The sequence below is a fragment of the Dipodomys spectabilis genome, unplaced genomic scaffold (assembly GCF_019054845.1).
Source record: "Dipodomys spectabilis isolate Male_0828 unplaced genomic scaffold, ASM1905484v1 ptg000212l, whole genome shotgun sequence".
Classification (NCBI taxonomy): Eukaryota; Metazoa; Chordata; class Mammalia; order Rodentia; family Heteromyidae; genus Dipodomys; species Dipodomys spectabilis.
In genome coordinates, this window is record NW_024870889.1 from 1796332 (window position 1) to 1809800 (window position 13469).

The following is a 13469-nucleotide window of genomic DNA, read 5'->3' on the forward strand; positions in this document are numbered from 1 at the left end:
AGGCCCTCGCGCCCGCCCCGCCTGCTGCCCTCACCCCATCACCCACGCCACTCACTGAACTCACGCTGCGAGGGCTGAGACCACCCTGTGCAGGGAGACGCACGCGTGCTCCTGTGAGGCCCAGCTGGAAGCAGGACGTGCGAACTGCCCACGCAGGGGACACGTTCACCGGGCGGCCCGCCCGTGGGAGGAGTGGGAGGAGGACGCGCGGGCTGGGGCTGCGCTCTGGCAGCAGCTGGCTCCTGTGGAAGGGCAGCGGACACAGCACGGGAGGAAGCTTCGGGGCCGGTGAGGCAGGACTCAGGTCTCACCGGCACCACTGGGCGAGGACGTTCCAGGAGTCTTACTGGCAACATGGGGGGGTGTTTTGGAAGCTGGATATTTATTTGGATTTACAGTAATTGGCAAAGTTCAGTTGTCTCAGAGGCAAAGGCCTCTCCAGCTGCGGCAGACTGGGGAGTGCAGAATTCACATTGTGGACGCTGTCTGCTAAAATGAGCACCATGAGACCGTCCTAACTTAGGTCTTTCTGGGGCTGCAGAATCCTCTCCAGCAGCTCCGGGGAGGCTGGGAGACAGGTGCTCCGGGGGGGTCTATGCGAGCGTCCGCTGCCGGGGCTTGATCCGTGGATACAACTGGAAAGCAGTAGGGCCAGTTAGGACAGAGAAGCCTCTGAGCAGGAACTGGCCTCAGGTGCGGGGCCGGCACTACCCAGAGGCAAGGCTGGTCTCCCCAGTGCCTGAGGCGTCCCACCCTCCATTTAAGAGTTGATCTACCCTTGAGTTTCCCGTTCCCATTTCCCTCAGCACTTCACACCACCTAAAAACTCCATCACTGCCAGTGCTGTTGGCTCACACCTGGAATCCTAGCTACTTAGGAGGCTGAGGACTGACTGGTTTTGAGGCCAGCCCAGGCAGGAAAGTGTGAGATTTACCTCTAATTAATCACCAAAAAACCCAAAGTGGAACAGTGACCATTAGTAGAACACTTCTTGCCTTGAGCAAAAAAAAAGCTCAGGAACAGTGCTCAGGCCCAGGACTGGCACATACAACCCAAACTGTTGGGAGCCAAAAGTTGAGTCTCTCAACATAATAGGCTTAACTATCTCACTGGAACTGCTTGAGGCTGAGTTTACAGACTCCCACCTTTTCACCACGCCCTAAGCAAACACCCTGCAGCTGCTAAAGACCGACCACCTTTTCACCTTGCCCTAAGCAAATATCCTACAGCTGCTTCGGCCAATGAAAAAGCTTTCTTATTCCAAGCATATAAATACAGCTGTGTGAAAAATAAAATTTAGCAGCAGCTTGAGCAGCTTGATCAGAATCCCTGTCTTGCTGTCATTCTTCGTGTCTCTTGTCCCTTCATTCCTTCTAGCTTAGGTTCACTGCCCTCGTTGACGTCCTGCGGGTCGGGACACCAAACCAAACCCGAGAGTGTCACTTTGCTGGCCCACATGAGGACGTAAGCGCACCCTGAGCGCAGGGACCTGCGCTTGGGCTCATGCCTCAGTGTTCAGAAAGGCCTATCAAACGAACGAGGGACTCACAAAGGCCAGCCCTACCACAGCACCTGGGAGGAGACAAGACGCAGCCCCCTCCTGCCTACCTAGAGATTTATTTGTATTTTGAAACAGAATTTCACTATTTAGCACAGGTTGGCCTGGAACTCGTATTCTTCCTGCCTCAGCCGCCTGAGTGCTGGAATTACATGTGTAAACCATTATACCTCACTACGGAAAATTCTAGATCAGGGTGTGACGATAGGCACGAACTAGGGTTTTTTTGTTTTGTTTTTGTTGTGGGGCTTGAAGTCTGGGCCTGAAAGCTGTCCCTGAGCCTTTCAGCTCAAGGCAAGTGCTCTATCACCTGAGCCACGTGCTAGCACCACTTCTGGTTTTCTGGTGGTTTATTGGAGATAAGAGTCTTTCTTGCCCAGGCTGGCTTTGAACCACAATCCTCAGATCTCAGCCACCTGAGTAGCTAGGATTACAGGAGTAAGCCATTGGCACCCAGCTGTTTTTGTGTTTTTTTGTTTTGCTAGTCTAGGGGCTTGAACTCTGAGCCTGGGTGCTGTCCCTCAGCTCCTTTTGCTCAAGGCTAGCACCCTACCACTTGAATTATCATACTACTTTGGCTTTTTCTGTGATTAATTGGATGATAAGAGTATCAGGGAATTTCCGGCCCAGGCTGGCTTTGAACCGTGATCCTCAGATCTCAGCCTCCTGAGAAGCTAGGATTAGACATGAGCCACTGGCACCTGGCTGTCTAGTTGTTATTTTGAAGGTCACCCCAAGCAAAGCACTCAGCCCCTAGCGGGTGCTCTGCTTCTGTCAGATTCGGCGCTCCCTGGGTATGGGTATAGCCAGGCACCTTCAGGGATCCTGCCTGAGCCTCCTGTTCTGACTGCAGGCAGAGCAGCTGCTGGCGCGTGCTCTGGTCTCCTGCAGAACCAGGTCCCATACCACAAGGGTTTCCTGTGACTCTGGCACATGCTAACAAGGCCAGCTGACTGCGCGGAGTGCCTACTTACCCCCAGGAGGTTTCTGGGCACATAGCCCTCCCGGCCCCCGAGGCGAGCCCACCACCACTCCGTCTCGCTGTCATCCTCGCGCCTCAGGATGGTGATGGCGTCCCCTTCGTGGAAGGACAGCTCGTCGCTGTTCTGCGCCTCATAGTCCCACAGGGCATATACCGTGCCTTTGTTCATCACTCCCAACTTCTCCTGCACCCCTAAGATCAAAGAGCAACCATCAGAGCCCTGCAGAAGACAGTTCACAGCAAGGAGCCCCACAAAGGCACAAGCGAGACCTGCCAAGGCTGATGGCTGAGATGGGAGAGCAGGGCCACACAGCCCGCTGCTGCCCCAGACCCAGCTGCTGCCCCAGACCCAGCTGCTGCCCCAGACCCAGCTGCTGCCCCAGACCCAGCTGCTGCCCCAGACCCAGCTGCTGCGGTGCAGCTTAATGTGCGCACCCTTTCCCGAGTCCCTGCAAGAGCACAGCAGCCTCAGTGTCTATGTGGGAAGGGGTCCCAGATCCTGCAGATCCCCGAACCCTTAGATGTTCATCCCTGTTGCAAAACTGTGTGTTGTCTGTGCAGAGCCTACGTTTGCCTTCCCTCATGCCCTAAACTAGTTCGCTGTGTGTAAGCCATCGTACACGGAATGGTTTAGGAACCAGCATAAGAAGAGTGTTAGGTGCTCAGTGCAGGTAATTTTTTTTTTTTGGTTGGTCCTGGGACTTGAACTCTGGGCCTGGGCGCTGTCCCTCAGCTCTTCAGCTCAAAGCGAGCACTCTATCACTTGAGCCACAGTGCCACTTCCAGTTTTCTGGTAGTTTATTGGAGATAAGAGTCTCACAAACTTTCTTGCCTGGGCTGGCTTTGAACCGTGATCCTCAGATCTCAGCCTCCTGAGTAGCGAGGATGACAGGCGTGAGCCACCAATGCCCGGCTCAGTGCCAGTAATTTTTGTCCAATACTCTAAGTAATTGTTTGGATCCACATCTTCAGAACCCATAAACATGAAGAGCTGACTGAAATCTTTTATTTAACTCTGGGCCTAAGAGCTGTCCCTAAGCTTTTGTGCTCAAGGCTAGTGCTCTACTTGAGCCACAGCCCCACTTCCAGCTTTTTTCTCTTTGTAGTTGATAGAGATCTCATGAACTTTCCTGCCCAAGCTGGCTTAAAACTGCTCTCCTCCTGAGTGGCTTGGATCGCAGGCATGAGCCACTGGTGCCTGGCTCTGACTGAGACCTTGCTCTAGGTTTTATGTAAAGGTTTGTGGTTCTAAAGGCAATTCCCTCTTCCCTCCCCTTCCTCATCGTCACTGGGGTCTGAACTCAAGGCCTTGTACTTGCTAGGCTGACGCTTTACCGCTTGAGCCCTATCTCCAACATTGCTTTTTTTTTTTTTTTGGTCAGTCATGCAGCTTGAACTCAAGGTCCGTGTGCTGTTCCTGAGCTTTTTTGCTATCACTTTGAGCCACAGTGCCACTTCCCGTTTTCAGGTAAGAGTCTCATGGACATCTCTGCCTGGCTTTGAACTGTGATTCTCAGATCTCAGCCTCCTGAGTAGTTAGGGTTACAGTGTGAGCCACCAGCACCTGGCCAGCACTGGTGGTTTTTTGGAGACTGCTGGTTATTTTGGAGATGTGTTGTTATTTTTCTATCTAGACTGGCCTTGAACTATGATCCTCCATATCTCAGCCTCCTGAGTGGCTAGGAATGGAAGCATGAGACACTGGTTCCTGACATAAAGGCAGTCCTTAAGGGAAAAGTTGGAATTTTGATCTAGCGCAAACCTTCAGAAGTGAGAAGCAGCTGTGGCTGGCGGGGTGGTGGGTGTGCTGCAGACTGTGCATCTGAGTGGACCACGGCCATGCAGCTACCTGAGGTGCCCTGGGGAGGGGCCGGTGTGGTCACTGCCTGTCAGCCTTCCACCCTCAGAGCTCTGGCTTGCCCCGCCCTACCAGCTCTGCTGTGGGAGCTCTGTGTAGCGTGTGCGTGACCAATCCTTGGGAAAATGGGACCTGGGATGGCAGCCAGTAATGTAGCATGAACTTGACTCATCAAATGGCTTGGGGCAAATGGCTAACCCTAGGCTAGCACGTGGATGAATGGATGGGCTCTGCTTCAAGTCCAGTGCACCCCAGAAACAAGTGTACAGAGCAGAGCTGACTGGCTACTCCCAGCGCACGACTGCACAAGCATCGAGGTCGTTCTCGTTCCTGTAACAGCATGGTTCGCACATGTCCTCGGAGTAAGGAGAGGGAGGTAAGCACCACACCAGTTCACGTTCTGGGCCAGTACAATGCTACCCAGACCCCATCACTCAACCAGGGAAGAAGCCGAGGCCCACAGGCACACACGTACCATAGAGAAACTGGGAGCACTGAATGTAGCCTTCCTCCATCTCTTCACACTTGTCTGCAGCAGTCTCAATGTCGCTGATGGTAGAGGCGAAGATGGCAGCGCCGCTCTCCACCAGCTGCTTGCAGAGGTGCACGCTGTTGCAGGAAGCAGCGCAGTGCAGCGGTGTCCTGGAGACACAGGAGGGAAGATGGAGGTCTGGAACCAACCGCACGAGAACCCCCTCCACGGAATGCTCGTGGGGATGCCACGCCTTTGTGCCAGGAAAGCTGTAGTGCTTTTTTAAAGGCATGGTTTCCGTGAAAACTGCTTTAGACCATATATAGTGTTGAGAAGGGAGGTTAAGGAGTAGATTAAGTAATGGCCCATAACCTGCTCAGTGCACTGAGCGTCAACCTGCGTAACTCGCCGACATGCACGTTACTAATGGCTAATGGTAAAACGTAGCCATTTTACCACAATTAAAAACTAGAGTTGTATGCACGTTCAAAAACCCTGGAGTAGACTCATGGCCCTACTCCATTTGCCCACTGAATCTGAAGGCAAATGGAAACCGAACTCAAGTGCTTTAAGTGTCTAATAAAGGAGTGTCTAATAAATAAAGTGTCTAATGTAGGTACTTTTCCTATAGAATGTATATACAGAATTCAGACATTTCCCTACAGAACATTTGAAAAGAGGAAGAGCAAATGATTCGCCAAATACTCAGGTTGCAATGTTGTAAGGCACATTAAAGACATTAAAACCAGCTCTCTTGGGCTGGGAAGGTGGCTCAGTGGTGGAGCGCTTGCCTTGCATGCATGAGGCCCTGGGTTCCATTCCTCAGCACCACATAAGCAGAAGGAAAAAAAAAGCCTGAAGTGGGCTGTGGCTCAAGTGGTAGAGCGCTAGCCTTGAGCTGAAGAGCTGAGGGACAGCGCCCAGGCCCAGAGTTCAGGCCCCACGACCGGACCAAAAAAGAAAAACCCAGCTCTCTTTACCAAAATAGTTAAGAGAAAGGACAGGAAAGACAGCAAACCGCAGGAGAGAGGTATTCTTTCTTCCGTGCTTCCCAACTGTCTAGAATACGTGTTTTCCTCTTGCGGGGCAGGGAATACGAGCCCTGGAACTCCACACCCAGCCCGCGTGCTCACCATCCGTCGCTGTCGGCAGCATTCACGTTGACACCGAAGTCCAGCAGAAACTTCACAATGTGGTGGTGGCCGGCGCAGACTGCGTTGTGGAGGGGGGTGATGCCCTCGTCATTGGGCTTGCTGGGGTCTTCCACCTAAGACACAAATCACATCACAGCCAGCGGCACCCCACCCCCGCCTCACAGCAGCACACACAGGTGTGTGTGGCTCACCTCATAGATGATCCTCTGCACCAGATCAAACTCTCCTTCCAGAGAAGCATCTAGAAGTAGCGCCAGGGGATTGAAGCGTACTCTGAGCCCATGTCCCGTCCGCTCGGAGTTGGGCTTCTTCAGGTTGGTTCTTTTGCTCTGTGAGGAAGTGAGTGCTGTCAGTATCCAGGCGGCCAAGGACCCACCCTGGGGAAGGAGCAGCAGGACGGAAGCTCTAAAACCACTGGCTCTCCAAGAGAGCCCCGGGGACATCCCACCAAGGCCTGGGCATCTGTGGGGGCTTGAGCTCTGCTGGGGTTCCTGGCTGGGAGGGGCTGGGCACGGCCAACCTCGAGCTGCTCTGTGGGAGGCTCAGGCAGGGGAGTGTGTTCCAACAGCTACATCTGAGCCACACGCCAGACGCCAGCCACAGGAATCTACCCGACACCCCACAGGCTCTTCCAGCTGTAAAAACCCACCCAGGATGGTCTTGCTGAGACTCCCTGTGATAATGCTCTGCCCCTCTGTGTCAGCACTTGGACCTCCCCAGAGGCTCGTCTAGAAGGTTCGTTCCTGTTTGCCTAGCCTCTGTGTTTCAGCAGTGCTTCACTAGGTTCCTGTGCAACCTCCTCGTGTTGCTTTGTCTGTAGGATTATCAGGCTGACTGTGGCAGCCAGGACATGGCTGGTTCCACCTTCCACACAGCTGCCAGGGAGGCCTGGCTCTGGTTAGCAAGGATACCCACCGTGGAGGCAGCTGGAGGGTGGACGGCGGCAGGGAGGGGTGCTGGAGGGACTTGCTCCTCCCCCAGAGATGGGGACTCAGCCACGGGGCTGGGGGTTTGTTCTGTGGAGGGGGCCGTGGCCACGTTGTTGTTGTTGTCTTCGGTGGGCTCTGCGGTGTGGTGGGTGGTTGGGGGACAGATGAGCTCCTGGGGCTCTGGGGAAGGTAACTGGTTATCATTGGCATCGGAGGAAGGGGCGGGCTCTTCGGGGAGGGGGACTGTGGGCTGGGCGGGCGCGGGCTCATCCACATTGCCATTAGCATTGGTATTCCCGTTATCTACATCGGCCAGAGTGCCCACAAAGTCCTGCGAGGGGCTGGGCTGGTAGAAAGGGGTGCCTTCCATGCCACCAGCCAGCGTGTTGAAGCGCTGGTAGAGCAGCTTTTGGATGTTGGGCCCGCCGGGGCCCTCGGGCTCTGTGATGGAGCTGCGCTTCTTCAGGGGCCGGGGCGCGTTGGCCAGCTTCCTGCGGAGGGCCTCCAGGTCCGCATCGCTCTGGTAGCGCAGCGGGGAGTGCACGATGGGGGTGAGCTTGGTGGGGCTGAGCGGCCTCGGCAGGCTCTCCACTGCGCTGCCGTCCCCGGGCGCGGCCGGGCCCTCTTGCTCTGGCTCTTTGTCAGCACATTCTGAAGAGGGCTGCGGCTGTGATGTGCCAGTGCCCAAGGGCCCATGGAGAAAGGGTAAGGGGGACGGAGACGCGGACCCCGATGGTAAGACAGGCTTGCCGTACACTGGAGAGACAGAAGAAGAAAAACAGCTTCAGCCTGGCTGCCAGGATTGGGGTTTAACAACAAGAGACCACCTCCTGCTCCTGACATGCCTACGCTCTGATTTCCAATCTCTACACCCTAACAGAGGTGTGTCTAATGCATCTATCTTAAATCTGAGCGCCCACTATTAGGCTTTCATAAAAGAAAAAGTTGCTGGCCTGACATTCCCTGACCCAAACAAGCTTGCTTCACTTTCTGGTTCAAGAGAAACAAACCAGAAAACCTGCATCTGAGCGTGGCACCTCGGGAGGGCGGGGCGGACCCCTGGATGCCAGGGCCTCTCCACACGTTGACACTCCACTCTGCCTCAGAGGTCTTGGCAGGGAGTGGCCAGGCACGCCTCGACTCCTGGCCCACACATCCGGCTGTTGCAGGTGACGGCCGAGGATGTCAAGGGTTCTAGCCCAGACCTGGCCCACAGGATCCTCTGGCCAGGGAGAACTACCTTTGTCCTCCACAGGGCATGTGGAAAGAAGCTATGTCCTCTTGTCTGCCCTTCTCCAACACCCACAGAAGACAGGTGTGAAGCAGCTTCTCATGGCTCTGGGAGACCTCTGAGCAGCAGATGCCCTCGTCACACCACCTATACCCAGCACTCTTCTAGCTCAGCCATGGCCCGAGGGCCTGAGGCCCCAGAAGCAAGGCCCGCCCTACTCACTGGACAGCTCTTAGAACAAGTGACCACGAAGCAAGAGGGAAAAGGAAATTGTTCTTATCCTTCTAGGGGCTATATTTGCTAAGCAGTTCAAGGATATGGGCGCCCAGACAGGAGATCAGAGCTGGGGTCCATCTACAAACTGCTCTGTGCACTTCATCGTTCATTCCCCTCCCACAGACAACCGGGCCCATACTTCTTATAAGAATTATGGTTTTTGTGCAAGTCCTGGGACTTGAACTCAGGGACTGGCTGTTGTCCCTGAGCTTTTCTGCTCAAGGCTAGCACTCCACTACTTGAGTCACAGCTCTACTTCCAGCCTTTCTAGTGGTTAATTGGAAATAAGAGTGTCATAGACTTTCCTGCCCAGGCTGGCTTTGAACTGTGATCCTCCTGAGTAGCTGGAATTATAGGTGTGAGTCACTGGCCCCTGGTCGAACTGTTTCATCCTAAGTAGCACATGCTTCAATTGTAAGGATACAAATTAGTACTTCCTAGTCCCAGGTGAAGAATAGAAACCCTTTGTACCTGCTTTAATGGACTTATTTAAGGTGCCGTGCACTGCTGGCTGGAAGTTCTTGGGTGGTGTGGCTTGCTGGAGGTACATGGAATAGATGGAACTTGAATTCACTGTCTGGGGTCCTTTCCTGGGAGACTGTGGTCTTGAGCCCTTATCAGCCAGAAAGGGCCGGATAGCCACTGTTAGTGGGAGATCAGGTTTCCCATCACCAGCTGGAAATGCAGGTGGCCCTGCTGGCGGGTACGTGGGACTTGGTGGCACTGAGATCCTCTGCTGAATCTGCTGCGATGAGCCAGGTTGTGGGGCGCTGCCTGCTGGTGGCAGCGGAGCAGGTTTCTGCCGACTGGGCCCGCCAGTGCTGGGTCTGGGCAAGCTGCCCTCTTTCCTCCTCTCCAGAGAGCCCGTTGAGCCGGGGGCTAGTGGCGCAGGACTCGGGTATGTCCCATAGCTTGGAGGCAGTGGCTTTCCCACACCAGGGATAGGAGGTGGGCCTTTACCAATCTCGATGCCCTAAGTTTTGGTATTAAGAAGAAAAACAGAGTCACTCTTTAAAAAGATAAGCATATATCCACACCCAGTAGGATTTGGAATCGTTCAATCAGCCTGTGGTTATGTGACCAGGGTATAAGGCCCTGCTTAGCTCATCATCTGTCTGCAAAGTAGATACAAAAACCCCAGCCGCAGGCCCTGCACCTGTGTACTGCTCAGCCTCCGGCCCCCACAGGCTCTGCAACTGTGTACCGCTCAGCTTCCTAGGTCTGGTAGCTATCTAAGACTCTGGGGTAAGGCAGGCAGACACTAACAAGATTCATCTGCGGTGTGGTACCTCACCCAGGCCCTTCTACTTGTTGGCACTCAGCTAAGGATGGGGATAGCCTACCAGCTTCTCAGTGCTTCCCAGAGCTGACAGAGGCACCGGCTGGCTTGAGATAGCACCCTGCTTGAGGGTCCCCTCCATCACTGGGTCCTTCCAGTCCGCACTGGACATCTGTGTTGGCTTCACTGAAGAGCCAGAATTCTGCTTTAATGTTGGCCAGCTTCCATCATTAGCTTAAAAAGAACACAGAAGGTAAATAGATTTTTTTTTCTTGCAATTAGCTGAGAGCAGCCCCCCTGGCAGAAATAAAAAATAACACTGGGATTTCACATTAGGAAAGAGTTCCTTGAGTCTGGAAGTCAGCCACCACCTGAGTGCCACGCTGCTGACTGCTCCACCACCACAGGCCTGGCAGGAGCCTCAGCTGCCGCCCGCCACTGTGCAGCTCACGGATGCTGTCCACGGAGCACAGGCCCGGCCTGCTGCAGCCCCACCGCAGAACAGAGCAAGCCCTGGGCATGGATGTGCAAGCAAGTGCCATTTAGAAACACAATCACACAGAGCAATGAGGACTTATCTTTCCACTTCGTAACAAGTCTGACCTGTGCTACCGCCATAATTGAAAAAGTTTTCCTTTCATGGGAGGAAGTCCGTCCCTTTGTGACCAAAGGTCAGGACAAGCTCCCTCTGACTGGGCAGCAGGAGAAGCAGTGTCGTTTTGTTGCTGTGATTAGAAAACCAGCCAAAACCTCATTTCCCAGAAAGACAGAATTTTTTACAGTTTTCCAAACTGACAAGTGCACTGCAGTCATGCCTGGTCATGTGGGGTCATGAAAGGTGACCCGAGCCTGAATGACGTGTGGGTCAGCGTTGTGCACCGACTGGGGTTCCCGCTTCTCATCAGGCACGGGTGCAGAGCCGCCCTGAGGTACCGCAGCCGCGGCCCACTAGTGGGTGGGGACAAGCAGGAGTCACCACAGGCAGGATGATATCCAAGCTGTGGCAGGAAGACCATTTGTCTCATAAAACAGGAGAGTGAGTGGCCCAAGCCAGCTCCAGCACAACCCAGAGGGAGGCCCTGCTGCTGAGGCAGTGGTGTGCTGAGAGGGCTCGATGCCCCTGGTGCCCCTAGCTGGCCTAGCGTGTGGCATCTGCACACATGGAGCTCGTGAGCAAAATGTGACAACAGGACACATGATCACCTGATCACTACTCTGCTGAGTGTCACTATAGACAGGAGGGCTCTGACACAGTGCTGGTTCAGCCATCAGTGCTAGCCAGGAATTCCAAGGCCTGGCGCCAACTGTCCTTGTTCTTTGTGGCCTGCCAGCCTTCTTCAGGCAATAATGTGTGAATCTTAGCCCTGGAGTAAGCGTGGGCTCCAAGAAACTTATTAGAGGCCTTGAAAACTCCAGGCTGACCAGAAAAGCAAGGCCCCACAGGGGTGGCCAAGCCACCTGGGCGTCATGGCTTTTTTTTTTTTTTTGGTCGGTCGTGGGGCTTGAACTCTGAGCCTGAAGTTGGTTGTGAGTCTTGAACTCTGGGCCTGGGCGCTGTCCCTGAGCAATTCAGCTCAAGGCAAGGGTTCTACCACTTGGACTACAGGGCCACTTCTGGTTTTCTGGTAGTTTATTGGAGATAAGAGTCTCACGGACTTTCCTGCCAGGGCTGGCTTTGAACTGCGATCCTCAGATCTCAGCCTCCTGAGTAGCTAGGATGACAGGCGTGAGCCACTAGCACTTTGCTTCAGTGGCTTTTTAAATCACATGGCCATGGGCGGGTCTATGGAAACCAGTTATTGGGAGAAGAGTAATAATCTTTTTCTTTGTTCAGGACACGGCAGGTATAGAAGGAAGGTCATTTCCTTTTATTATAAAGGAAGAGACATTCACTAATTATGATGGGTAATGTGAAAGCCTCATAATGAACCGTGGAGCGCAGCTGTCCAGCTGTCTTCCCTCTTCCTGCCCAGGGGACTGAGGATTACAGGCCTTTGATACCATGCCTACCAGCTCATCTTAACTTTTGAAAAACAACCCTCCCTCACTCCCCCGCAAACCTTTTTGTCCTAGATTCTAACCCCTGGTGGCCAACCCTCTCTGAATGTGTGTGTGTGTGTGTGTGTGTGTGTGTGTGTGTGTGTGTGATGCATGTGTATGTGTTGGGGGGATGTTTGTCTGGGATGGAAAGGGCACCTGATCCTTCAAAGCACTGCTTATGTCCAGGTATGAGGAACCTTTGTCAGATTGGAAAACAAATGATTGCTGATTCAGTCTTACAGATCAGAAGTGCCCCCCTACGCCTGGCAGCTGACATACGGTTCACAAGCAGGTTTGCAGAGTGCTGTGAAGAGCCACAGCCAGGCCCGATGTCCAGGTCTGACACTGTCCACATGCTGCTCACTCTGGGTCTACCATGGCCATCTGTGTGACACAGAACCAGGTCAGCCAACGACAAGGGTTAAGTGTCCCTACCAGGGATTTGCTATCCAGGCTCTACCTCAGCGGGCAGACACAGGCTTCCTGGAGTGGGTGCTTCACCCTCCAGTGGAGAGAAGAGTGGAGGCTCTTTGGGGGCAGCTTCTTCTGCCAACTCAACAAACAGCACAGCACACTCCCACCATGGAGAGTAGTGACATTTTAAGCTTGGACATTCTAATAATGATGTCAGCAGAAGCTGGCTGCGCTAATATCTGCATAGATGACTAGCCACTCCTACCTTCTACCACAGATAAACAATAGCTCATCAAAGACCACTGTGCAGAGGAGCTCATGCTGACCAAAGCCCCTGTGTGACTGTTGTGTGACCAGAAAGATCTGAGCCAGGCTCTGGACACAGGGGGCTAGGAAAGGTCCGACCTGTAGGACTCAGCTCGACCCCTAAGCTGCCAAAAAGAGCTGATGCATCACTAGGCACTGTCCGTACCAAGGGAGAGAAAATGACACACATGAAGACCAGTACAAACCAGTCACCAATTCTGAAACAGTAATCTAACACAAGCCTAACAGTAGGGGAGCAGCAATACTGTTCCCATAAATGAAGCAACTTTTAGTATTTGAGGACATGGAAGGGATTGTGGTCAGGAAGTCTGGCTTAAGCAGCAATGGTAGTCTCCACACAGGGCTGGTCCTGTGCCAGCTGGAATGCCAGCTATCTTGAGCACAGAGCTGGAGTTATCACACAGCACAACAATGCAAAGGAATAGTTTGTGGACTTTTTTGTGGTGCTGAAGGCTTAACCTGGGCTTTGTGTATGCTAGGCTCTATTACACGCCCTATTCCAGGTTGACTGATGGAAACTGCTGAGTGGGGAGCTCTATCTATAGGGAGGTGATCCTGGTCTGGCCAGCCACAGCTGGACTGACAAGTGACCAAGAAGAGTCAAGTCCAGTGAGGAATCCACAGCTGACCACCAAGTACCCTCAGGAAAAAGTAAACCTGGGCTATGAGAAAGATATCCTTAATATCCTCTGGCCCAGTACTGGGGATTGAACTCAGGACTTAGCACTTTTTTTTTTTTTGGGGGGGGGGGAGTCCAGTCGTGGGGCCTGAACTCTGGGCCTCTTCAGCTCAAGGCTAGCACCCTATCACTTGAGCCACAGTGCCACTTCCGGCTTTTTTCTTTTTGCTTATGTGGTGCTGAGGAATCGAACCCAGGGCCTCATGCATGCAAGGCAAGTGCTCTACCACTGAGCCACCTTCCCAGCCCCAGGACTTAGCATTAGAGGCA

At 53.6% G+C, this 13469-nt stretch overlaps 1 protein-coding gene across 2 annotated transcripts in view; it reads right to left on the reverse strand.

The window, feature by feature from the left end:
* Positions 1 to 347: 347 nt before the first annotated feature.
* The window catches only part of Ppp1r13b (protein phosphatase 1 regulatory subunit 13B), an 84074-nt gene continuing 70952 nt past the window's right edge, over positions 348 to 13469 (reverse strand). Inside the window, exons 10-18 of one of the 2 annotated variants that reach the window (XM_042696831.1) lie at positions 12059 to 12163; positions 9804 to 9973; positions 8932 to 9433; positions 6940 to 7709; positions 6216 to 6353; positions 6004 to 6137; positions 4874 to 5040; positions 2533 to 2732; positions 348 to 635 (exon numbers count right to left, since the gene is read on the reverse strand). In XM_042696831.1, coding sequence (XP_042552765.1) covers positions 594 to 635; positions 2533 to 2732; positions 4874 to 5040; positions 6004 to 6137; positions 6216 to 6353; positions 6940 to 7709; positions 8932 to 9433; positions 9804 to 9973; positions 12059 to 12163 — 2228 coding nt within the window. In that variant the 3' untranslated portion in view covers positions 348 to 593. The remainder of the gene's footprint in view (positions 636 to 2532; positions 2733 to 4873; positions 5041 to 6003; positions 6138 to 6215; positions 6354 to 6939; positions 7710 to 8931; positions 9434 to 9803; positions 9974 to 12058; positions 12164 to 13469) is intronic. The other variant, XM_042696832.1, reaches the window with a different exon arrangement.